Source organism: Grampus griseus (assembly GCF_964374135.1).
Source record: "Grampus griseus genome assembly, chromosome: 3".
NCBI lineage: Eukaryota > Metazoa > Chordata > Mammalia > Artiodactyla > Delphinidae > Grampus > Grampus griseus.
Window position 1 is genome coordinate 135,963,971 of NC_139019.1, and position 26,873 is coordinate 135,990,843.

At 38.1% G+C, this 26,873-nt stretch overlaps 1 protein-coding gene across 2 annotated transcripts; it reads right to left on the reverse strand.

The window, feature by feature from the left end:
- Positions 1-5,724: 5,724 nt before the first annotated feature.
- SLU7 (SLU7 homolog, splicing factor) lies at positions 5,725-22,632 on the reverse strand. 2 transcript variants are annotated; one of them, XM_082651023.1, is made up of 16 exons: positions 22,560-22,632; positions 20,118-20,301; positions 19,097-19,250; positions 18,387-18,467; positions 17,931-18,095; positions 16,100-16,168; positions 13,232-13,279; positions 12,904-13,035; positions 12,543-12,640; positions 12,179-12,246; positions 11,905-12,044; positions 10,886-11,047; positions 8,667-8,771; positions 8,437-8,508; positions 8,192-8,305; positions 5,725-7,300 (listed from the first exon to the last, which is right to left on the reverse strand). In XM_082651023.1, the coding sequence occupies exons 2-16, from the start codon at positions 20,285-20,287 to the stop codon at positions 7,121-7,123; spliced, it is 1,758 nt and encodes a 585-aa protein (XP_082507149.1). In that variant the 5' UTR covers positions 20,288-20,301; positions 22,560-22,632; the 3' UTR covers positions 5,725-7,120. The 2 variants fall into 2 exon arrangements, with proteins under 2 accessions (XP_082507149.1, XP_082507148.1); XM_082651022.1 differs by lacking the exon at positions 22,560-22,632 and adding an exon at positions 22,341-22,533.
- Between the last annotated feature and the right edge of the window lie 4,241 nt (positions 22,633-26,873).

Below are 26,873 nucleotides of genomic sequence, written 5' to 3' on the forward strand. Positions count from 1 at the left end.
TATTCCAGAGGTGTTGCAGATTTTTTGCTTTGGAAGTAAAATATAACCCAGACATTAAAAACCAGTGGCTAACTGAATTAAAACAAAGCCACATCACATGCCATCCTGTCATCTGTGTACATGTCAAGAAATATCCTGCAACATGTCAATTCAAAGTAAGCCATGACAGCATGACAGCCCAACTTAAACCTAGCAAACTCACAGCTAAAGCCCTGGAATAAATACCTTGCCAGCAAGTTATATACGAGAGATTAGGGCTTATGCAAATTGTGATTACCCATAAATTCTCTATTGATGAATTGCAGTTACGGCTTAATTTGTTTTCAATGATGTATGTTCCAAACAAATCTGGTACATTTTGTATCCCCAGAAAAGGCATCTCACTACCACCCCCTTCTTTGCATCTTATGCCAAGGATGTATGCACACCCCCAGTTATGAACTAGTGAATAGAGAAGGGAGTAATTCACTAAATACTGTAAGGAAGGGCAGAGTTTGACATGGTGGCCAGTTCTTTCTAATAGTTAAGGATTAAACAGGTCTATAAAACTATTTGATCCTTGAGTGGCTTTGACTCCAACTTAAGCAGAGAATTTCAAACAGGTCTGACCAAGCCACCCTTGACACAGAAGTAGGATACACACTATCAGTCCATGATTCACACTGTCCATATAAAAAAGCAAAACAAGTTGCTCAGGAGAAACACAACTATTCTTGTTACTGAAACTTCAGAAAAAGCTCTCTCATAGAAGAAAAGCCTTAATTACAGTACGACAGGATGTAGAAGGCAGTGGTTCTCTAGTTTAGTAAGTGGAGGAATCATATAAGTCTCTTGTGAAAATGCAGATTCTTGGACCCCACCCTGAGATATTCTGATTCCCTAGCTCTGGAGTAGGGGCCCCAAATCTGTATTCTAAATAAGTATTTTAGATAAGTCTTATGAATAGTACCTAGAACAGTAATCTCTAACAAGAGATGCCTATCACAATCATTGGGAGCCCCTTTGAAAGTATACATGTCCCTATACCACATCAGAATTAATAAATCATCATCTCCAAAAGTAGGACAAAAGAATCTAAAATAAAGTTGTCCAGGTGATTCTGATACACATCCTAGTACATAGACAGATTTAGAGAAATGAAACATATCCTCGGGCCAATTCCTAGCTTACCGATATTCTAGGTTGCTAAGTAAACACTAAATGCTTTAACAGGCAATTGTTTTCTGAGTTGATGACAACTTCTTACGAAAATTGAGGGACCTAACATTTCTCCAAAAAAGACATATGGATGGCCAAAAAATACACAAAAAGATGCTCAACATCACTAATTATTAGAGGAATGCAAATCAAAACTATACCGCACCTCACACTGGTCAGAATAGCTGTCATCAAAAAATCTACAAATCTGCTAGAGAGGGTGTGGAGAAAAGGGAACCCTCTACACTGTTGGTGGGAATGTAAATTGGTACAGCCACTATGGAGAACAGTATGGAGGTTCCTTAAAAAAACTAAAAATAGAGCTACCATATGACTCAGCAATCCCACTCCTAGGCATATATCTGGAGAAAACCATAATTCGAAAGGATGCATGCACCCCAATGTTCATTGCAGCACTATTTACAATAGCCAGGATGTGGAAGCAACCTAAATATCCATCAACAGAGGAATGGATAAAGAAGATGTGGTACATATATACAATGGAATATTACTCAGCCATCAAAAGGAACAAAACAGTGCCATTTGCAGAGACATGGATGGACCTAGAGACTGTCATACAGAGTGAAGTCAGAAAGAGAAAGACAAATATCATATAATATTGCTTATATGTGGAATCTAGAAAAACGGTACAGATGAACTTATCTACAAAGCAGAAATAGAGTCACAGATGTGGAAAACAAACTTATGGTTACCAAGTGGGGTAGGGATGGTGGGATGAATTGGGAGATTGGGATTGACATATATACAGTACTATGTATAAAACAGATAACTAATGAGAACCTACTGTATAGCATAGGGAACTCTACTCAGTGCTCTGTGGTGACCTAAATGGGAAGGAAATCTAAAACAAGAGCGGATATATGTATATGTATAACTGATTCACTTTGTTGTACAGAAGAAACACAACATTGTAAAGCAACTATACTCCAATAAAAACTAAAAAAAAATCATAAATGAAACATTAAAAAAATTTAAATTAAAAAAAAAAAGAAGAAAGTTGAGGGACCTAAAAAGAAAGACATGCCTTTTTTTCTTTCTCCCTCCTGAGCAATGAGTAAAGGTGTAATCCACAGGTAGACTCAAATATACCTTAGAAAACATTTCTATCTCCCACGTAAATAAGTGATCCCCTAAATTTCCAGAGTTCTGTGCCACAGAATGTGGCTGAAATAATGTAACAGGAGCACATTTAAATCCAAATGCCCACTTTGGCCATTAAAAAAAAATCACAGTTAAGTAAGCCAAGAATATTAAGGCATTAGCTTTCTAGAGGCTCTGCCAAGAATGACTAGTTGTAAAATGCACTTCTATGTAACTAGTAAGTTGATCTGCCATATGGTTGTCATCAGTCAGTTTAAAATTGGAAGATGTCTGCCAGTCAGTAAAGGCAGTTTAAAGTTTAGAGTTGATCTTAAGCGTTCCTTTATCAAGTGATGAGTCTATGGGCCAACTGTGTTTAGAACCTCGCCTAACTGATAACAAAATGATGACATAAGCATAAAAAATGCTTATCTTTCTGTATTCTGTTATGTATATTTTGGGGAACAGAGGGAGTGAAGGAAAAAGCTTTACTTCAAATGATTTCTCACTAGAAATCATTATAGGATGAGTTTAGAGTCCATTGTTCCCCTCTCTGACTATGCTGCTCAAGTATATTCTGATTGAAGATTAACCTGTTTGGAAAAGAATTTTTAGAAAAACTCATTTATAGTATTCTTCTCCATCCCCCTCAAAAAGGGAGAATAGGTAGCAAGAATTTTCAAGACCCTCAAAGATGAACTTACTGCCCAGGAGGCTTTCTTGTGTTTTAGAAACTCACAATTTTCACTTGCTCCTTTGTGGTATTTAGCAATCACAATATCCCAAAATATATAAACATTAAAAAAGCATCACCTATTAAGGAATTATTGTTAACTGAAACTGTGATAATGGTATGGTTGTGTTAAAAAAAGGTCTTCATTTGTTAGAGATACAGACTTAGTTATTTACAAGTGAAATGATGTCTGGGATTTCCTTTGAAATACAGTACTTCAGCACACATACACAAACACACACACACACACACGCACACACACAATAGGGTGGAAACAGAACAGGATTGACCTTGAGTTGGTAACTGCTAAAGCTGGATGATGGGTACACATCATTACACCATTCTCACTCTATGTATGCTGGAAAATTTCCATAATAAACAGTAAAATAATCAAAAAGGTTTACTTATTAAGATAGACATAATTAGTTTTTAGAATGATTCTTTTGAGTTTGTTGAAAGCTATCTGAAGAGGCAGAATGAAAGACCAGATTAACAGAGTAAAATGTTTTGCAAATTTATGAAGGGTAGATACAAAAAAGCATCACAATTTAGAGAAAAAAGTCAGTTACAGGTGAACATTAACATAACGGAAATACCTGAGGAAGGCTAAAACATCTATTTCAGCAGTGACAACACTAAAGTGCAGTTGTAAACCTAAAACCCCAAACCAAACACAATCCAACTTGTACCTGGCCACCGCCTATGCCCGTCCATGGTAGGTGTCGGTGTCCAGGGAGGCAGAGGATTGAATCATTACATTTTACATCATTAAGAGCAAAAGCCAGGAGAGAAGGGACGGGAATGCAATAGCTGAGCAAATGCGCCAGAGGCAAACGCCTGGGATCCTGCCTTTGTCACTTAGGCTGGGACCTGTCCAAGCTTCAGTCCCTCAACCGGGGAGGACAATGGTACCTACCTTAGAGGGCTGTTGGGAAGTTTAATTATGAGAATGCATGTAAACAACACCAGCTCGTAACTGGTAGGACCTCTTGGTGTATTATAAGGACGGAGCGTTTAGGAGGCGGCCCGGGCGAGCTAAGGACGCCGGAGGAGCGGGAAGAAGACTCTGCTCGGTCTCCACCCGCCGTCTCCTAGCCAGAGGAGCAGGCCCAAGGGATGCTCGGGCTTCTTTTAGGCGCCCGTTTCAGGCTCCAGTTCGCTCTCCGCTCAGGCTGGGGCCCAGCCTCCGGGCGCTGGAACCAGTCTAGGTGGCGGTTCCTCGTGTTCGACTCCCGAGCAGGACCTTGCAGGGCGCGGTGAAACAGCAGCGCCCGCGGCGTCCCCCGCTCCAGCCGCGCCGGGTCCCATCCGGGTTCTCGGGGGTGGGGGGGCTTCCCGCCCGCAGACCGGGCGAGGCGGATCCCGGCACGCAGGCGCACTGGCAAGCGGCTGAGGGCCCCGCCGCCCTGAGTAAGGAGCACGCGCGCTGGTTTTCTTTTCAGATGGGGGACTTGGAGCTGGGGATTTTTTGCTTATTGTGTCTGCCAGAGAGGATGAATCGTAGAATCTCGGGAATGGAAGGCCCTGTAAAGCCCACATAGTTCTACTTTCTAAAGCACTGCAGATAAAATTTTATATTGTCAGGCTTTGAGCTTGGCGATTGTAAAGCTTCAATAATTAACCATTTTCTATGTGGAATCAATGAGGAAAAAGAGAAGGGAGCTCATTCTACTTACAAATTAAACATTCAGGCAAATGGGACAAGTTGTACATTCCAGTAACATACTAATGGTGGAGGCTGAGCTTGTGTCCTCTCGCCCATGCTCAGAGACTTGGGTTTATGTTCTGGCCCCAACACTTTTTACTGTTAGGACTTGAGCAAACCACCTGGACTCATTAAGTCCTTATGCTTACTGTGAAATATGGATATCATCCATTACTCACCCCATGAAATTCTTTTGAGGAGATAACATGTGAAAACTACATTACATAGTTCCTGCACTCAAAAGGCAGCTATAATTGAGATAATAAAATCAAAATTCATATCTTGAGTAATGTCCTAGATATTACCTTTTATCCAAAATGAAACAGAAATAAGACATGATTTCATATATTATAGAATTCTTCCTAAAATCAGAGTAAATTAGGTTTCAAGAAGAGGGAACAGAAGCCTAACAGAAATGTTAGGTGACACATTTTTTAGAGTCCTGAAATTGTTTAAAAAAATATTTTATTTATTTAGGCTGTGCTGGGTCTTAGTTGTGGCACGTGGGATCTTCAGTTGCGGCATGCAGGATCTTTTTTTTAGTTGCAGCACGTGGACTCTTAGTTGCAACATGCATGTGGGATCTAGTTCCCTGACCAGGGATCAAACCCAGGCCCCCTGCATTGGGAGCGTGGAGTACCCACTGGACCATCAGGGAAGTCCCTCCTGAAATTTTCTAATTCAAACACACAGAAGCTAACCCAGGCTTCCTGCCAGTTCTATAGATCACTTGTCTGCCAGGTATTTGTTTTATTTTTTAAAAAATATTATTTATTTATTGAGGCTGTGCCAGGTCTTGGTTGCGGCATGCGGGATCTTTAGTTGTGGCATGTGGACTCTTAGTTGCGGCCTGCACGCGGGATCTGATTCCCAGACCAGAGATCGAACCTGGGCCCCCTGCATTGGGAGTGTGGAGTATTACCCACTGGACCACCAGCGAAGTCCCCAAATATTTGAAATAATGCTGCAAACCACTCACAGTTAAGTATTCTCAGTTATACATCTTTATCAACAAAAGATAAATAAAATACAAAATAGACACTAATATCAGACTATGTTGAACAAGTCTATGTTAAGGTAGGAATATGAAAATGTAAATTTTTGACATTCTTAAAGTAGGTAAGAATTCGATGTATTTGCATTGCTGTTTTAATTTCATACTGGTCTGAATCTAGATACCATGTATATTCACAGAACTTGATAATCTGATTCAGTTACTCTCCCACCAGCACTATTTCTGAGATGCTAACTTAATGCAATATTCTAGTGGGTTTTGGTAGTTTAGAAAAGCCAGTGAGCTGTTAAAAGTCAATGTCCTTGTGTCAGGGGTTTTAAACAGGCTGTTTTCACTGATCCCACTCTCACTGTCAGTACTATCTTCACAGTGTTCTTAGAAGAAGGCTAAAAATCGTGGCAATCTCAGTTACTAATAGCCCTACAAGCTATACTTGTAATTCTTTGAAGAAACCTTCAACTTCAGGTTTTGCTTTTTGCAGATTTTACAAAAAGACACCTGCTGGCTATGAAGATTAGGTACAAGAGTTATTCTATAATCTTTTAAAAATCTAATCTTCATGATTGTTATATAAAGGCAATCACAATTAAAACAGCAATTAGTATCACAGACCATATCCTCTATGTTAAAGAAAAGGATTTCTGTGTCTAAACACTCATGTCTAGAATGGTAAAAGACCTAGTACTAACACTGACTCAAGGGTGACAAAATAGTTTTTTTTCCATGCAAAGGCTAACGCATTTAGTTCTGAGTATAAGATACAAGGAAATGTTCTGAAAATCAAAATTTTATAACCAAGTGGAAAACAGGATTATTACTACACAGACTGACATCAGGGATAAAGTTTTCACACGTTCTACAGTCCTTTCAGTAACCCAGAGCTCAAGATAGGATATTAGCTTCAGATCAGAAAAATCCAAGAAGGCAAAAAGAAATGATTATCAAATAACTACAGTTACAGTTACTACTAATTAAAAAAAAAAGAACCCCTTGTTTTGAGAAAGAGTAACTAACTGCCTTCAAAATGAGTGCTAACACTAGATAAAGGGCCATAAAAATTGAGGAAATGAAGTTTGAAACTTAATAAATAAATGTTAAGATATTTGTGATAGGTGGAGAGCCAAGACCTTTTTCCACATCATTAATATAAAATTGGAAATAAAATCTTAATCTGCACTTAATATACCGCTTTTTTTTCTTCTCTGTTTCTTCAGTATGGAAAGGAATGAATTTACTATAAGTCTTCTGGATGCTTTAAAGTCAGGCAGCAAGGAGAGTAGATACAGATTTTTCCATTGATAATCATCAGCAAGAATCTAAAAGAATGTATCAGCAGAGTCTGTCTTTGGTGACCATCTGCGACCAGTTACTACTGTCCGAGGAAGGAGGCCATGGGGTCATCTGGCCTCTGACGCTTCATTCTGTAGGCCTCCATTTCCTCTTCAGTGGGTTCCCGAGTTTCATATATGCTACTGTAAGGCCGCTTCCTCTCATCAATCTGCATGATCTCCTTGACATGAAGAAGACGGGCCTCCTCTGCATTCAGTGCCTATAGTGAGAAGAAAGAAATGAGTACTGTCGCTCTACATCAGATCTCTTTTGTGCAAGAGTGGTAGAGTACCAGAAGACCCCACTGAGTATGAACTACTACATCAAAAACCTAGATTGCGGGCTTCCCTGGTGGCGCAGTGGTTGAGAGTCCGCCTGCCGATGCAGGGGACACGGGTTCGTGCCCTGGTCCGGGAAGATCCCACATGCCGCGGAGCGGCTGGGCCCGTGCGCCATGGCCGCTGAGCCTGCGCGTCCGGAGCCTGTGCCCCACAACGGGAGAGGCCACAACAGTGAGAGGCCCGCGTACCGCAAAAAAAACAAAAACAACAAAAAACCTAGATTGCCTGGAAGAGCTTGGGAGTCAGCCCTTTCGCTGTCAAGCTACAACTAATCACTATTTGGCTCATACATTTTCATAGAGCACAAAACATTCTATGACATTTTCAATGAAATTTCAAAGAAATTTTATTTAACAACGAAAATTGAATGAGGTTTATTTTACTGACAGAAGCCGACAACTGATGCTTTTTGGTGGAGACTGCAATTCTGACTTTTCCCAAGACTTGCTGAAACTTACAAATTATAGAGCCAGATGGCAAGTCTCTGGCGAACAAGTCATAACTCTAAAATAACAACTATACCAAGCCTTTTTCTTCTGTGCATTAGTGATATTCAACAAGTAGTTCAAGAAGCAGGCAATACCAAGACACACAAAATCTCTATTTGTATTCTACACCTGATAGGTGACCTGAGCAAATCACCCAGACTAGGGGCTCATTTGCTCATTTTTAAAATGAGCTTGTAAATAGGACTAGATAATTTCCTAAGGTCCCTACAAATAAAGAATGCTGTGGTCACTTTTACTGTTTATTTAGCCTTCACAAAATACCTTTTTCAATTTTTCATGTTTCTTTTCTTCGTCATCACTCTCTGAACTGCTCTTTCGATGCTTCCTCTTCTTCTTTTTCTTCTTTTTCTCCTCTTTTAGTTTTTCCTGATGCATCTGATTGCGAGGATGCAAATATAGTGTTGTAAATGCAAAAACAAAGTTCTAGCAAAAACAAAGTTCTAGCACAAGTTTTAAAGTCCTCCCTCCAAGACTTAAAAATTCAGGACAACTGATCATGGACTTACCTCCATGAGGGTCTGCGGTTTTTTCACAGATTCTTCTCCAGTTGTATCATTTATAATACACTCCTCTGAATTCTGTGGAAAAATATATGTAATCTAACTTGAGAGTCATAGTTACCAGTCATCTAAGAAAAAGTTAAAATTTGAAACATAAAAATATATGTTTCATATAAATTTTGACTTAAGAGTTTTGGCTGTTGTTCACTTTTAAGCACTAGAGGGCAATTACTTACAGCAGTCTCCTTCCCAGCTTCGCCAGTACAATAGGAATACTTGAAAAAAGAGTGACAGCATTTGTATCCCCAACGGCCTTCTTTCCAGTAAGAGCCCCAGATATGCTGCAGAGAGACAGAGAGAGGTTATTTAAAAATGAACCTGAAACTAGGGTCTCTCATATACTGTTTTTCTTTCTTTTTTTAAAAAAATTCTATCATTAATTAATTTGATTGTTTTTAAAAATTGAAGTATAGTTGATTTACCATGTCGTGTTAGTTTTAGGTGTACAGCACAGTGATTCAGTTATAAATATATTCATTTTCAGATTCTTTCCTCTTACAGGTTATTACAGAATATTGAGTATAGTCCCCTGTGCTATACAGTAGGTCCTTGTTGGTTATTCTCATATACTGGTGATAAAAGGAGGAAAATTATGGGGATGCTAGGGCTAGCTAACAGGGAGAAGGTGTGGTTACAACGGTCTTACATTCTATGCCCCCCACCGAATTAAAAAATTTAGGCTATCTGACTTCTCTTGAAAAACTGAGGACTGGGAAATTCTGGGCCCACGTTCCCACTTGTCAGTAATTGGCTGTTGCTGACCAGTGGATGCCCCTATTAGACAGGGCTTGTGTTCTCTAGTTTATAAAATTAGCCTGGCTCATTTCACTCATCTATGATTACTGGCCTAGCTCCTATTAGGTAGCTAGGTTTTTGACTCTTACTTAGAGAGACAAGTGTAGTTTGGGTACTTAAAGTACAGCAAATTATATGCTTTATCATGCGATGCAATATGACATACACTGTATCACCTATGAAGTGTTCCTGTCAAAATATTTAACTTTAATCAAGCCTTTAGGTCTGAATTCCTGTTTATAGGAAATAGGGAATACAGGAATAAGTTATATATCACTAGGAACCAGTCAAATACAGGATATGAGACAGTTTACAAGATAACTGGCATGATCTGTTAGAGTCACTGTCATGACAAAGGGGAGATACATGCTAGAAAAAAGAGAGATAACAACCAAATAACAAAATAAACGTAAGCTGTGACTGGATTCTGTGTCTCACACTCACGCACAAAACAGTTATCCCCACTCCAACCAAAAAAACCCAAAAAGTTATTTAAAGGCATTTTGGGGTATATTTTGGAAAATGTGATTAAGGACTAGAGATTAGGTGATATTAAGGCATTAATGTCAATTTTCTGAAGTGTGATAATGGTAATGTAGTTATATAGGAGAACATCCTTAATTTTAGGGTACATGATACAGTGTTATGGGTGAAATGTCATGATATCTGTAATTTCCAAATGTTTCAGTCAAAAAAATATACAGTTACTTACACACACTCACACACACACACACACACATACACACTCTTCTAGACAAAGCGTATATGGCGATCTGTAAAAAAGAATTTGAATCTAGATGGTGGGTATATGAGTGAAAATAATAGTATTCTTTCACATTTGGGGAAAATTTCATAAAACAGCAATTGGTGCAGCCACTGTGGCAAACAGTATGGAGCTTTCTCAAAAAAACTAAAAATAAAACTACCATATGACCCAGCAATTCCACTCCGGGGTATATATCTGATAAAAACAAAAAACTAATTCGAAAAGATACATGCACCCCAATGTTCACAGTAGCATTATTTACAATTGCCAAGATATGGAAGCAACCTAAATGCCCATAAACAGATGAATGAATAAAGATGTGGTGTACATATATACAATGGCAAACTACTCAGCCATAAAAAAGAACAAAATTTTACCATCTGCAGCAACATGGACGGACTCGAAGGGCATTATGCTAAGTGCAATAAGTCAGACAGAGAAAGACAAATACTGTATGATATCACTGACATGTGGAATCTAAAAAATACGACTAGTGAATATAACAAAAAAAGAAGCAGACTCACAGATACAGAGAACAAACTAGTGGTTACCAGTGGAGAGGAGGGGAGAAGCAGTATATAGGGGTCAGGGAGTGGAAGGTATAAACTATTGGGTGTAAGACAGGCTACAAGGATGTATTGTACTATGTGGGGAATACAGCCAATATTTTGTAATAACTGTAAATGCCGTATAACCTTTAAAAATTGTATTAAAAAAAAAGACAAAGTTAAAATGCAAAAAAACAAAATGAAATACAACGACTTACTAATGAAAAATACAATCCAGAGCAAAATGCTAACAAGGATACAAAAATAATTCTGGTTGAACACATACAGTATGATTGTGGATCTTCACATCCTCCTCATACTTGGAGGAGGCAACAGCCCGCTCCTGTCCTTTGATGACTGTCCCATGTCTTGAGTACTCCACGTAGTCTTCGGTCTGAGCTAAAAGCAGTTCAGCTGGAGGGGCATCCAAGTGTTCTTGGCCACCGTACTAAAAGGACATTGAACGTTATTAAATATATTTTACAAAGATTTGCATTCAAATCTCTACTGAAGGGTTTATTTCCAATCAAAAAGATTAGAGGACTATTCTTCATGGGCTTTGTTATACAAAACACAGTGAAAAAAATGTCACCAAATTCTCACAGGCAAATAAAAGATGTCTCAATTGCTACTCATCTGTTGAGTGTGGTAAATTACAAAATGCTCATAAAATTCCCCTTATCCTCTGTGCATGCCCATTTGCCACATGACTTTGCTGCTCCTTCCCTTGAATCTGGGCCTGGCCAGGCTACTTGTTCTGGCCTATGGAACACTGGCAAATATGATGTAAGCAAAAACCTGAAAAACACCTGTGCACTGGGGCACACTTTGCTGCTAGTTTCTGGTATCCTGAGAATGCCATGTAAAGAAGCTGGGCTAGCCTATCAGAGGATAAGAACCCATGTGGGGCAGAGATGAGCTGTTCCAGGTGGGCCTTCTCAGGACAGATGAGGGCTGCTAACTGCTAGAAACCAAAGTGAGGCCATTCTAGATCATCCAACTTCAGATAGGCAGACTCAGACCAGGAGACCCAGCTGACATACAAAATGGTGAGAAATAAGAAACGTTTATTTAAACTATTTTTTTTTAAACTATTATATTTTGAGGTGATTTGTTTTGCTGCAAAAGCTCACTGATATAGTTTCACTGATACTGTATACCAATTGATTGCATCAGTGGAAGGACAGGACTAATCCTGATGGATTAAAATGGACTGTATATTGTATTCCAAACGTAAATCAAATGTTTATTAACTGATAATTTCTATTAAGAAATGTTTTCCTTTAGCAGTTTGGTCAAAATTACCTTTTCCAGGATGCTTTCTTTCTGCTGTTCTTTGAAGTCTTCTTTCTTGACTTTGAAGGACTTATACAACAGCTCTAGTTTTGTAGGATCAGCTTGCAGATGCACTTCAGACCCCTTGTCATAGGCTTCCCAAGCAAACACTAGAGTAATTAAAAACATGGTAATGAGCTGTCACCTAAATTGTTTTCATGCTTCTTGGAAACAAGCTTTAAAAAATGCCCCTAAATTTCTTATGAGCTGATATAAAATACCTTGACATAGAGAAAACACTTACATTGTGTCTGAGCCATTGAAATGGTATCACCTGTGTATCTAACAAAGTTATCCCCCGCGTAGCTCACTCTGTAAACACAAATTTAAAAAAAACTGTTTCAGAGATTGATTTCTTTAAGGAAATTCTTTTCTGACCTGACCATAGGTGATGTTCATTTTAATTCAGATTGTGATTTATGAATAAAAGCTCCCCTCCCCTACCTTGAAATTTTTTTTTTTTTTTTTTTTTTTTTGTGGTACGTGGGCCTCTCACTGTTGTGGCCTCTCCCATTGCGGAGCACAGGCTCCAGGCGCACAGGCTCAGTGGCCATGGCTCATGGGCCCAGCCGCCCTCTTGAAATCTTTACATTGAACTTGGTACTTACTCATCTGGATTCTTTCCTGCATTGGCATAGGGATTCTCTCTCATCGCTCTGGTTTTGGGATCATAGTAAGCAGAATTTGGATCTAAATTCCGCAAATACTAGAAGGAAAAAAATATTTTAAGACTGTGTTAATGTTTACTTTCATCAAAGAAGATTTCAGCAGACTAGTAGGAGGAGCCAATTAAATGTGTGTGTGCATGTCTGGGGTACAGGTGAAGAGAAAGAAAACCGGAATGACACCTAACTTTGGAATGACTGACTATATTACCCATATACTACCGAGGTACCATATCAGTAGACAAAATTTAGGCTGGGAAGACAAATATTTTTTGAATATGTATGTTGAGTTGGCAAGGCTTACTTTTGCAATATCTTCTCGAATCCTGAGATTCCGGACAGTAATTCGTCTCTTAGAGTCAAAATTCTGTCCAGGCATGTCAATGTCATCTGCATATTTATCTTCATCCTCATCTTCACTGTTATGATCTTTTTCCTGAAAGAGGAAGAGAGAGGGAAAAAAATTTTTAAGAAAAAAAGAGCAGCATCTAGTTCTTGTTTTCCCTTTAACCAAACCTTACTCACTGTGTTCTTTAAACCTATTATTATTATGAATTATATATTACTATTAATATTAGCCATCAGAACTTTAAAAATTCAATGTATATCCAGATAGGGCATATATTTACTACCGTCTGAGAATTTGGTTCCTCTTCTCCCCACTGGTGTTTTGGAGAATTCTGTGTCACGAAAGAAGGAAACAAATTTGTAATTGTATTCCACTGAATCAACTGATTATTTAACACTTTAAAAACATAGTTAAAATAATATAACAAATTTAACTGAACAAATTCTTATATTTCTCACTTGTAGTGAGCACATAAGTTTTGAATACAAGTATGTCATTGTGAATAATTTTATTAGGCTGTCTACAAATCCAAAATTTTCATTGATGATAGGACTATAATCACACAAACGTAATAGAAAGATTAAGTTGATCAGTATACCTAAAAAATATTCATTTCATATGTATTCAATCTTCAGACATAACATTTTCATTAAACTTCACTGTTTTTCTATTAAGGCCAAAAAGAAAAGTTACCAGGATCATGTAATAAGTATCTTTAGAGCCAAAACAGCCTTTGTAAAATTTAGGCAATGAAGAAATCTACTCAGGTGACAACACGCTGTGATTTAAGAAGCGTGCAAAATCCTTGCCTCAAAGACACTCTTCATTAGCAGTTGGTCACGATATTCTCTATCTCCACAAAATGCCAAGAGCAAAGTGCTCAGTACTTCATCATGTCCTTTTAAAAAGGCTTCACACATTCAAAACAATACCTTATACCATTAGTGGGGGGATGTGGAAACGTGTGTATAAAAAAAAATATATATATATATATATGATATATTGGTGGAAGCAAAAATTTGTACAGGCTTTCTGAATGCTAGCTAAGTGATAAGTCATCAAATTTTTTTTTTTAAAGTCATCACATTTTACATATACATATTCAGTGCATCAACAATTACACTTTTAGGAATTTATCATAAAGAAAAAATGTCTATTATATAAAGGCTTATAAGAATCTAGTGTTGGGTATTGTACAAATAATTAGGAAAAACAGATCAACAAGAGATGATTGGTTATATAAAATATTGCACTCAATAAACACTGAACAACCATTAAAGTCATTCTGTCCAAGGTGTGGAAAAACACGTATACTTTGCTACCATTTTTATGGGGGGAAGAAAAAAGAGGGAAGGATGGGAATAAGATTACATATTTGTATCTGTTTGTATTTACACAACAAACTCTGAAAGGATCTGTAAGAAAAATAAAAATGGTTATGGGGGGTGAGGTTTAGAGATAGGGTGGATGGAGGCACATCTGTCTTCTTAAATTATTTTGATTACTGAACCATGTGAATTTATATAAAAATAAATGTTACAGGTCTACATTTAATGATATGGAGAACAAGTGCTCACTGCACTGTATATTGTTAAATTGAAAGAGTAGGTGATGAGTATGTAAAGATGAATCCATTTAAAAAACATGTTGTATGGTAATCACACACATCCATGGATGTATGTGGGGGGTGTACTGGGACACTGAAAGGCCTACTTGAAAATGTTAACATAGGGGATATTTTTCTTCTTTATAATTTTCTGTGTACTTTTTCTGAATATTTGTTGCCTTCAAAATTGGGAATTTTAAAAATATATATATTTTTTGGAGTTCTTACAAGTTGCTAGTTCAACAAAGGACATTTATATTGCTACACAGACAGCTAAATCTCTATAGTATACATAGCTCTACTATATGCAGTTAATCTTCATATCCAAATGGGCAAAATTCATACTTACTTTCCCAGTAAGTATGCTTACTGGGAAAATAAATTATAATATGTTTACAATAAACAACAACAAAGAATATGTTAGAAAAACAGAAAAAGGCCCTCTTCTTTTTTCCAGAGTTGGTAATGATTAACAATAGCTACAAATTACCAAGTGTTTACTCTGTGATATGTATGCTAAACCTCCTGGTGGGGGTAGGTGTTGTTATCTCTGCTTTAGAGATGATCAACTGAGGCTCAGAGAGGCAAATTAATTTTTCTAGGACCACCTAGCTAGCCAGGGGCAGAGCTGGGTTTTAACATTATCTGTCTGTTAACTTGTGCTTTGAACCTGCCTGATAGGTAGCTTCTGTGACTGCTCAGACTTGGTGATTAACTTACCGAGTTGTGTTTTCTTTGTAATTATACTTGCTAAGCGTCCCTTTTAGAAGTTTAAACTCGACAACTAGAAAATGTTTATTATTTACTTATGCCATTAATTTGTTAAAAGAAATTTTCACAACTCTAATAAGTATAATATACTCTAACTATTAAGTTGACTGACTGGAAGAAAAAAAAAGGAAAAAACGTGTCTGCAATACATCTTTTTTGTTAGTTTGAAAATTTTTTGCCTAGCTATAAAATTATTACATGTTCATTACGGAGAATGTGGGAAATACTAAAATAAAAAAAAGAAAAATTCACTAATTCTATATTAAATGAGAACTGGTGTTCTGGTCGTCTTCCCTGTGGTAATATTGTAATATTTTACATGTGTCATTAAAATATAAGTGTTAGCCAGTGTTGTTACAAAGTTTTGACAAAAGTCATTTTACATTCTATCATGCAGAGGAAGGATAGCTCACTTCACTAATTCCCTATTAAACTATTTCAATTTCTTGCTGTTGTAAAAAGTGCTGCAATGAACATCTTTGTGCATAATGACTTTTCTGAACACTGAAAAAATTTAGGATGGATGGATTTACTAATTTAATTCCAGAAAAGGTATATAAATGTTTTATGGCAATATTCTCTCCAAAATGATTGCATCAATTTATAGTCGCATGAACCCTATAAGTCAGTTTTACTCTTTCTCCTCAATAGCACTTCTCTCTCCCTAAAATCTTTTCTAACTTGAGAGATATAAAATGAATTTTTTGTTTCAATCTTCATTTTTTGTTTACTAGGAGTTTGAATTTTTTTTTAATGATCATTTTTATTACTTACAGCCTGTTCCACTAATTTTCCTGAGGCTAATTCTTCTTGGAGTTTTTGAGCTTTCAGCGTTCGTTTTGCCTAAGAAAAAAGAAACATTTGAAATTTACTTAGTCAAATGAACATTTAATTTTTATATGTGTAAAATGCGTAAGTTTATTGTTTTCAGTAAAGGTCATTGGACAAGGTCATGTTTTGTAGCTCTAGACCTCTGGCTCCTAAAGAGCAGGAGTTACAACGAATTCACTAGTGGTCCAGTGGTTAGGATTTTGCGCTCTCACTGCCAAGGGGCTGGGTTCGATCCCTGGTCTGGGAACTAAGATCCCAAAAGCCATGCAGTGTGGCCAAAAACTAAACGAACAAAAAAACCCCCAACTCTACTGAATGCTCTGTGATGACTTAAATGGGAAGGAAATCTAAAAAGGAGTAGATACGTGTATATGTATAACTGATTCACTCTGCTGTACCTCAGAAACGAATACAGCATTGTAAAGCAACTATACTCCAATAAAAATTAATAAAAAAAACATGAATGGATAAAGAAGATGTGTGGAATATATATACAATGGAATATTTAGGCATAAAAAAAAGAATGAAATTTTGTCATTTGCAGCAACATGGATGGACTTGGAGGGCATTATGTTAAGTGAAACAGGTCAGAAAGAGAAAGACAAATACTGTATATTACTTGTATGTGGAATCTAAAAAAATACAACTGCTGAATAAAACAAGAAAGAAGCACACTCAAAGAGAACCAACTAGTGGTTAGCAATGAATAGAGGAAAGGGGGGAGGGGTAATAGAAGGATAGGAAATTTTTAAAAGGGGGGGTTATTATAAGATTATATGAAATCATGTGTGTGAAACTTCTGAAAATTGTAAGGCACTGTAGAATCTAATGACTCTTTCATTCAATAAAAAAACTAAATTAAAAAACAAAAAAACCAGGATGAATTGGGAGATTGGGATTGACATATATACACTAATATGTATAAAATAGATAACTAATAAGAACCTGCTGTATAAAAAAATTAAGTTAAGAAAACCCAAAAACAAAAAAACCCCCAAAAAACAAAAAATGAAAATGAGTTGGATTCAATCAGCCATATTTAAACAGGAGTTACAAACTCCTGTTTGAATCAGGCATTAATGTAAACCAAGTTAGACACCACCAGGGGTAAACTGCAGAGAACAATCCCTGCTGACGAGGTGCCACCTGACTCGAGATGACTGACCCCTCCAGGCTGGCCCAGGATTACTGCATATTTCACTGTTGAAGAAATATAAAATTCAGATTTTTATGTGAAATTCCATGATTTTAAACGTTAACTCTACTTAAAAACAAAAACAAAAAAAGCAATGTGACTGTGGTGTTTGAAAAATGGGAGTGAGTAGGTGAACTCATAACAGAAAAAATTTAGGTTAAATTAAAATAAAATTCAATTTTCTGAAATGACTTATCCTCTTCCCCTTCTCCCACCCTGAAATGCTATGTGAGACAAGTATAAAACAGGCCCATAGGCAAGATATAGTCTGGGGGCCAAGAGTTTATAAAAGAAAGGAAAAAGCTTTGTACACTAATCTGTTCTAATGCTTCCAGTATTTTTTGCAACCTAAGTCATGGAGTAAAGGACAATATAAGAATGAAATAAAAAGAAATTGCTGCCACATAGGGCTAGCACACTGTTTATTTCACTATTCAATTAGGCTTACTACTACTACAATAATAAAAATGCCATCATTTTTATACTGCTTGAAGACTCAAAAGATAGAGTTGCTAAATTAGAGATACAGCAAAATGTACATTCTTTAAGGATAGCAGGAAAGCAGTGAACTGTGCTCACCAGATCAACTTTCGCATACTCTTCTACAATTTTCATGTGTTCTTCTGGATTGTAGCCGTTCCACCGATCCCTCTTCCCATCATAGTCAAACATCAGCTGAGGCTGGATGTGTTCATCTGGAGCTATATTAGTACCTGTAAATTTTGCTCCAACTCGCCTAGGTCTCTGGAAAACAGAATAAGATTAAATCTTTTCCTAAGTATCTATAGCCCAGAGGAAAACTTCATATAATCTTTACAGAGTGGGTGTGAACATACCATGGGACTTTATGGTTTATTCAATTATCATTTAGTCTTCCAGCAAAACTTTTGATGATGCGAAACTAATTTCATTCAAATTAATTTTTATTTAACTTGTACCTAAATATAGGTAATTAAAAAAACAGAATGAAGCTCTCTGACAGGAATAAAGAGACTCTCTGACAACAGTTTCCAACATTCTCAAAGGTGAACTCACCTCAAAGCAGTCTTTCTTTTTGTGTGTCATGGCTCCACAGTTTTCACATGCTCCTTTGCGGTACTTAGTAGTTATGGAATTCTATAAATGGATGTAAAGAAAAACAAGGAAAATTTTTATTTATCTGAATAAGTTAAAAATAACTTTGGCTCTCATTCCTATATTGCCTAGTGAAATGATTTATTCATTAAGAGGAAAACCAGTTAGAATCTCCACTTTTTTTTTTTTTTTACATCTTTATTGGAGTATAATTGCTTTACAATGGTGTGTTAGTTTCTGTTTTATAACAAAGTGAATCAGTATACATATACATATGTTCCCATATCTCTTCCCTCTTGCATCTCCCTCCCTCCCACCCTCCCTATCCCACCCCTCCAGGCGGTCACAAAGCACCGAGCTGATCTCCCTGTGCTATGCGGCTGCTTCCCACTAGCTATTTTACGTTTGGTAGTGTATATATGTCCATGCCACTCTCTCACTTTGTCACAGCTTACCCTGCACTTTTATAAATGAGAAAGTTTAAAGATTTCAGCAATATCAAATTTATAAAATATAGACGCTAAAGTAGTATGTACTGTGAATTTTAATACCACATAAAAGGTCATATAATCTGTTTCTACTTTATATAGTATTGCTTTAGAGGTTCTTATATTAAGTTCTTAAAATAAAATCTCCATTTTCACATGCATATATACAAGTTGCATACATACCTCTTTTACACCCCTCTTGTACCAGTCTCCAGATGAGCTATACTGCTTTTGTTTCTCTGGCTGTGGTCTCTGGTGCTTTAAAGTAGGCCTTTTTGATGGATCAATATACCATGGCACTGAAGAAATATACTGAGGAATATGAGGATTGATGTCTCTGTAATAAAATAAAAATTTTTTTAACAGAATGAAGTTGAAAAATAATTGATATTACAATTACAAAGGTAGCCTATGCAGAATCTAAGAATAGAGATACTGTACTGGGAGGAGAAAGGCAGAATATGCTTGTTATTTCTATAATAAAAAACAATTAAAAATAAAGAAAATAATTTATATTAGAGTGAAAAAATTTCCAACAAAGAAACTAAAAATAGTGATATAACTAAAGCGGGAGGAGAGATGAAGGAATATAGGGACCTATGTTAGTGAGATTAATCTTGTATCAGAGCAAGAAGTTAACTAATAATGTCTAGAGTTGATTATAATAATGGTATAGGTATGTTATTTAGAGATGTGGAGGTATCAACCAGAAAAACTCAAAATAGACTGACAAGTACAGTCATCCCTCAGTATCTGACAGGGACTGGTTCAGGACCTGCCTCAGATACCAAAACCTGCGGATGCTCAAGCTGCACAGTCGGGCCTCTGTATCCACGGTTTGGAATCTGAGGATTCAACCCATGGCAGATTGTGTAGTACTGCACGTAGTTATGGAAAAACATCTGAGTATAAGTGGACCCACACATTTCAAACCTGTGTTGTTCAAGGGTCAACTATAGTCACTTGTGTAGAGTGGGACAGGGAGTGGGAAAACTGAAAAGGACTACAGCTATTCATTACAAGTCCTTCATTATTATATGATTACTAAACCTTATACATATGAGTTTAATAAAATAAATAAAAACAAAAATGATGTAAATGATAAAGATGGCTTCCTGTCAAGGCAAAGGATGAGAAATTGGTAAACTAAGTAGACATTTATTTGAATTCTGAACAGATTTTGCAAAAAAATTAAAGTACTTACTTTCCTTCTTCATCAACTTCTGCAGGGGCATTACCCAATTTTCGCTGTTCTTCTAGCTCCTTCTTCTTTCTCCAGTCCTCTCTGGTCATCTTCTTTGGTTCCTCCAAACTCATTTCTTTGGACCCCGAAAGGGTGGCCGCATTACCTGCATCCATGGCTACAGCTGACATGGTTATCTGGCCTTCTGTATGAAAAGGAAGAAATATCTATTAGTATAAACTAGCCCTTGGTGAATTCACCAGTGAAACTATCAGAAGTACACTGTAGGGCTTCCCTGGTGGTGCAGTGGTTGAGAGTCCACCTGCTGATGCAGGGGATATGGGTTCATGCCCCGGTCTGGGAAGATCCCACATGCCGTGGAGCGGCTGGGCCCTTGAGCCATGGCCACTGAGCCTGCGCGTCTGGAGCGTGTGCTCCGTAAGGGGAGAGGCCACAACAGTGAGAGGCCCGCGTACCGCCAAAAAAAAAAAAAAAAAAAAAGTTCACTCTAATAACACATACTGTGTGTTATACAGAATGTTTCATATTCTAGACATTATTAGTTAACTTCTTGCTCTGATACAAGATTAATCACTAACATAGGTCCCTATCTTCCTAAATCTCTCCTCCCCCTTTAGTTATATCACTATTTTTAGTTTCTTTGTTGGAAATTTTTTCCAATATAAATTATTTTATTTTTAATTTTTTTTATTATAGAAATAACAAGCATATTCTGTCTCTCCCTTCCCACTACAATATCTCTATTCTTAGATTCTGTATAGACTACATTTGTAATTGTAATATCAATTATTTTTCAACTTATGCCTTATTCTTCATAGTATCTGTAAGGGAAAGGTCTCTTTCCCCTCCACAAAAGTCTTTATATACTGTTGCAGTTTTTCTCTCAACTCTAAGTTATAAGTGGAGAGAGACATACACATGTATTTAAAATTTCATGAGACTCTCTCTCTCATATATATTCCTGAATTCCTCTCTACGTAAGTGTCTCAAACTTTTCTACCACACTAACCCTTAATGAGTACGTAGGGTCCTATCTCTGTTCCTCTTAAAGACTGGATGCTTTAAGATTTACCTATATTCATCATCTCTATTTCCTCATCTTCTGCTTCCCTTCTCAATCACTCTGATTTAGCTCCCACACCCCTCCCCCCACTCCAAAGCTACCACTAAGTTATCAATGTGCCTAGTCCTCTGGACATTTTTCAGTTCTGTTCCTTCCCCTTTAGATATATGCTTATCCTTTGACTTATGTGACACTATACTCTCCTGGTTTTTCTTGTACCCCTCTCGCTGCTTCTCCTGAATCCTTTGTAAGTTCAACCATTTCTGCCCAGTTATTTTATTTTGGATTCCACAAGGGTCAATCCTGGGGCCTTCTTCATCACTCTAAACTCCACCAGAGGACAAGCTCATCTATTTCCAAGGTTTCGATAGCCACAGTATACAACTGCTGGCTCTCCAATTTATTTCTCTACTCCAGCCCTTTTGTCTGAGCTTCCAATAAATACATTCCACTTGCTTACTTCAAAGTACCTCCACTTAAATATCTCTGAGAAACCTGAACTCAACAAATCTTAATTCAAATTCATAATCTTCAACTAAAAAAAAATTCATAATCTTCTCGATGAAATCTTTTTCCACTGTTCCCTCTCTTGATGAAAGACACCACCATCCATCTCTTTTCATAAGTGTTCCAGCTAATTCCCACACCTATTTCATCACTAAGTAACGTTATTTTCACCTTCTGAATATCACTCAAATTCATTTACTTCTACTGTCAATAACCTTAGTGTTAATACTTTTCCCTACCAGTCTCTCCCAATTCCCTCCAATCAGTTTTCCACACTGCAGTGTTATTTTTTCAAAACACAGATGTGATCATATCATGTCCACTACCCAAGCTTAAAACCCTCTAATGCAGTGCTGTCCAAGAGAAATATAACGCCAGCCCTATATGTCATTTAAAATATTCCACAGCCATACTAGAAAAGTAAAAAGAAACAGGTAAAATTATTTTTGCAATATTTAACCCAATATACCCAACATATTATCATTTCAACATAGGAAAAAATCTGTTTAGACTTAGGAAAACTAAGTCTTTAAAATCTGATATGGATTTTACACGTATTCAGACTAGCCAACATTTCAAGTGCTTAAGAACCACAACAGTTAACAGCTACTGTACTGGACAGTTCAGCCCCAATGGCATCTTATAATTCTTACTTTGAAAACCACTGAAGACACAGTCCTGGTCTGACTGGGCACAGGTGCTATGACTGAGGCCTAGGACGGCGGCTTCCTTCTAGGTCCCCGTTCCCTCCTCAACGTAGCGTTTATCAGTCTCGTAAGGATATTTGTAACAATTAGGAGCCTTTGGTCCACTTCTCGGGGTTCTTCACCCTCACCCACCTCCCTCTTGAAGTTCTCACAATATTTCCCAACCCGGTCCTGCCGCTGCTGACACCAAGGCAGCCGGACATGCAGGAAGCCGACCATCTATGTTTACTTCCTGACCTCCTCCCTCTCCCAGCAGCCCCTGCGGCACCTTCCGGAAGACCCACACATGCGCGCTAAGAACTCTTTGAGTCTCAGGCTCCCAGGCGGAGCTGGTCTCGCGAGATGTTGAGCTGTGTCCGTTTCTCTACTGTGGGTCTATAGAATGGGTTAGGTTTGAGCAGCTGCTTTTACGCTCTGTTCTTTGAAACTTTTTTTTAAGAGTCGCCGCGTCATACGACGTAAAACAAAACAAACAAAGAAAAACGTAGTAGAGAGCAGACGACAGCTTAAGCCTCACTAGAGCGCTGTAAAATGAAGGGGGAAGTGCGTGAAGTTAAAAAAAAAAGTTAAAATTAGCATTAATTAGTAACCAGGTAGTGTAACACGCTGAGGACAAGGTAAACACAAAGTGTCTTCCTCTCCTCGAATTTACATCATACGGAGTGAGAAAGACACTGAATTATTCAAAAATGTATAGTTCTAGAAAGCCGCTATGAAAGGTATACGAGGTGCTATGAGAACGTGAGGCATTATTCCGTAATGATACCTCGTCCCAATGTGATATTGTATTTTAGCATTAGGAAAAAAATACTATAAAACGATTTCCATTTTGGGAAAACAGTAATATTTATGACATCTCAACCTTCCTTTAAAGTATAATATGAAATAAAATACCGGAAAACATTAATGTTGGAGTAGAATTCCCCCCCCCCTTTTTTTTTGGTCCTATCCTCTCTGTTCCGGTCATGTTTTATTTTTCAAAACGGTATGTGTTCCTTTCAAATGTCAGAGTGACATCCTTGCTTCAATAAGAGATCTCATCATAATATAATCTATTTTTTCTTATTAAGAATGTTCAGTGCCTAGCATAGGAATGTAAATATTAATTTTGATTTTACAGGGCAATAGTTGAAGGGACAGAAGTTGTCAGAAAATAGTCTGAAAGTGAGTAGTCTGAATCACTCACACTTTGCTTTTTTTAATATATATTTTATTTATTTATTTTTGGCTGTGTTGGGTCTTCGTTGCTGCTCACGGGCTTTCTCTAGTTGCAGCGAGTGGGGGCTACTCTTAGTTGCGGTGCACAGGCTTCTCATTGCAGTGGCTTCTTGTTGCGGAGCATGGGTTCTAGGCACGTGGGCTCAGTAGTTGTGGCACGCGGGCTCAGTAGTTGTGGCTCGTGGGCTCTAGAGTGCAGGCTCAGTAGTTGTGGCGCACAGGCTTCGTTGCTCCACGGCATGTGGGATCTTCCCAGACCAGGGCTCGAACACGTGTCCCCTGCATTAGCAGGCGGATTCTTAACAACGGTGCCACCAGGGAAGTCTCACACTTTGCTTTTATCTCCTTAAAACAATTCCCAAAATTTGCTTGGAAGTGTTAGGGTGTATTTAGTTAAAACTATCAGGCACAAGCCAGGGAGTACATCTCTCAGAGGAATTATAGAATGTGCTGGACAAGAGAGAAGAACCTTTTGTAAGGTTCAGATTCCCCCTGGAGGATTCTGAGGAGGGTCTAGGGAAGCAGAAATCAATTCTGGATGGGTTGCTGTTTGATAAACTGGGATTGATTAGGATCTAGATGCAGATATAAGGTGAGGATGGTTTAGCAATTGGGTATCTCCAGTAATGGTCTGGGGTATAGCAGAGTGGGTTTGGGGCATCATTAGTAAGGAAACAGTGGTTACTCAAAGAGGGAGTGGTTGTGCATTTTACAGTTACTGCATGACCTTGGGAGACACAGTGCTTTCTGTTGTAGGGGGAAGACTTACCCTAGGGAGATATAAACCTTGCGCCCCAAAACTTCAGGAGATAAAGAATCCCCACTTGGAAGCTGTAGGTGTTGTTAAAGATAGAAGCCACAGGCCCAAAATGGTGTTACTTGTGCTAAAGCCCATGATACCAAACCTAGATTTAACATCTAACGTAATCACAACTTCAAAATGTAATCCCCAGAAATGTAATCCAATCAACCAGTTTGGAATTTCCTGGTCAGTACTGAAGAGGTAATATGTCACGTGGACCCTTTCTATCATCCCCTCACCCCCACCCTGCCTCTCAGAGGAAGAAGAGGCAATCAGCTGTAAAAACCTTGCTGTTCCTTGCCCCCTTCCCCACCCCCCAAAGATGTCCCAGCCTAAAAATAATCCTTTCTATTATTCTGCTAATAGCTCCATGCCCCACCCTTCTTCCTACAAAAACTTTTCAGCTCGTACAACCCCTTGGAGCATACTTCTGGTTGCTAGGTGGGATGCTGTCTCATTCATGAGTTGTTGAATAAAGCCAATTAGATCTTAAAGTTTACTTGATTGAATTTTGTTTTTTGACAGTGTCATGCAGATTTGGTTTCAAAATGAACACTTTTGTGTGTTGATGATGTAATATAGAGCTGAGACATTTAGAAGGAGATACAGGGAGGAAATAAGGGGAGGGGTAGGGATAAAGGAGAAAGGACAGAGAAGGGGCAAAGAAGTTATGCATTTTTTGTCCTTCCTCTTTTCTTCATGATGTCCAGCATTTAATAAGCACTCAATAAATATTTGTTGAATGAATGAGACATTCAATCAATTTTGGTCCTGAAACGCCAGGGAAGATGGGACAATGAACTGGCATATGTTTCAAACCATATCTATGCCAGGTGTAGTGCTAAGCCTTTTGTGAAAGAGTAATGTAGGCTCAACTCCTCTCTCCCAACTTACATGCAAGTTAAAAAGTATCTGGTGACCTGTTGGGAGTACAGTTTGGATGACACAGGTCACCCTTGGTCTTTTGAACTGATTTCTTTATCTTGTTCAATATATTTCTATTTATTGTAGAAAGGAAAAGGTCACCAACTTTTTCAAGCACAATTTCTCCCCATATCTTGGAAATTGGAATTCCTTTTGTATATCTTTATTATTCCTCTGATCTTTTTCTCTTGTTCACCCTCTGTCCTTCCCCCACCAGCTTTGATGAGTATATTGTTGAGATGTTAAAAGTTTAAAATAACTCCCTATTGGGACTCGCCTGGCGGTCCAGTGGTTAAGACTCTGCGCTTCCACTGCAGGGGCACGGCTCGATCCCTGGTCTAGGAACTAAGATCCTGCATGCCATGCGGCATGGCCAAAAACAAACAAAAAAAGTCCCAATTAAATGATAGAAATTTAAAGGAAGCCTGAATTTTGTACTCATTAGGTCATTATTTTGTTCCTAAGTCAGATTCTGTATAACAGAGACAGCATCCTAACCTGAAATATTGATGATAGTCTTGCAATTAGGAAATAATCAGTCCATTTTGTAAAAATTGAAGTTTAATGGATTTATTATATTAGTTTCAGAATCAGTCCATCTTAATCACAAGCACCACAGAATGACACAAACACTGCCGTTTTATCTACCTGTACTTTCATTTCTTAATTTTTAATTCTGCCCTGCTAGTATTCACTAGACCTAATATAGGTTTTTTTCCCCACCGGACTATATATTGACTGTATATGTATTTTTTATTTTATTTATTTATTTATTTTTTTTGCGGTACTCGGGCCTCTCACTGCTGTGGCCTCTCCCATTGCGGAGCACAGGCTCCGGACGCGCAGGCTCAGCGACCATGGCTCATGGGCCCAGCCGCTCCGTGGCATGTGGGATCCTCCCGGACCGGGGCACGAACCCGCGTCCCCTGCATCGGCAGGCGGACTCTCAACCACTGCGCCACCAGGGAAGCCCTATATATGTATTTTTTATATCTCTAATTGAAATACAACAATTATGTATCCGTCTCCCTTCCTCATTTTCCCGATGACTACAATGCCTTTCCTCCAGTGCTGCCCCTTCTTTTTGATTTGATCTGCTCTATTTACTCTCTGGAAAAATAGTTGATTAGTTGAAGACTTTAGGAAAATAGTTCTGTCACCACCTCACCTTGACTTTTTGAACTTCACAATCTTCTCATTTGAAAACGTCTTGGACACCAAAGTGTCTCAGGAAAAAACAAACTCCAAAAACCAACTCTCTGTATCTTGGTATTACAATAATCATCATAATTATTTATTTCTTGGAATTGGAGACCATATTTACTCCCCTTCTATTTCTGTGGGGAGCAGGTTAAAAAACAACTAGAAATCCGTGATCAAGGTGTCAGCGTGTTTGATATTTCTCCTCCCGGGAAACTAGCGACAAAGTTGCCGGGGGAAGCTTTCGGGGCGGAGCCCAGGGAGCTTATGTTCCTACCATTGGTTCTTCCCGGGAGCCTCCTCCCCACTCCTGCCCCGCCTCCTGGACGGATGAA

Coding starts and splice junctions, on each gene's coding strand:
- SLU7 (XM_082651023.1), bottom strand. CDS start 20,287: ATGTCAGCTGTAGCCATGGATGCAGGTAATGCGGCCACCCTTTCGGGG. Junction 18,468..19,096: donor ACAAGAGGGGTGTAAAAGAG/GTATGTATGCAA, acceptor ATCCATTTATAG/AATTCCATAACTACTAAGTA. Junction 18,096..18,386: donor AAAAGAAAGACTGCTTTGAG/GTGAGTTCACCT, acceptor TCTGTTTTCCAG/AGACCTAGGCGAGTTGGAGC.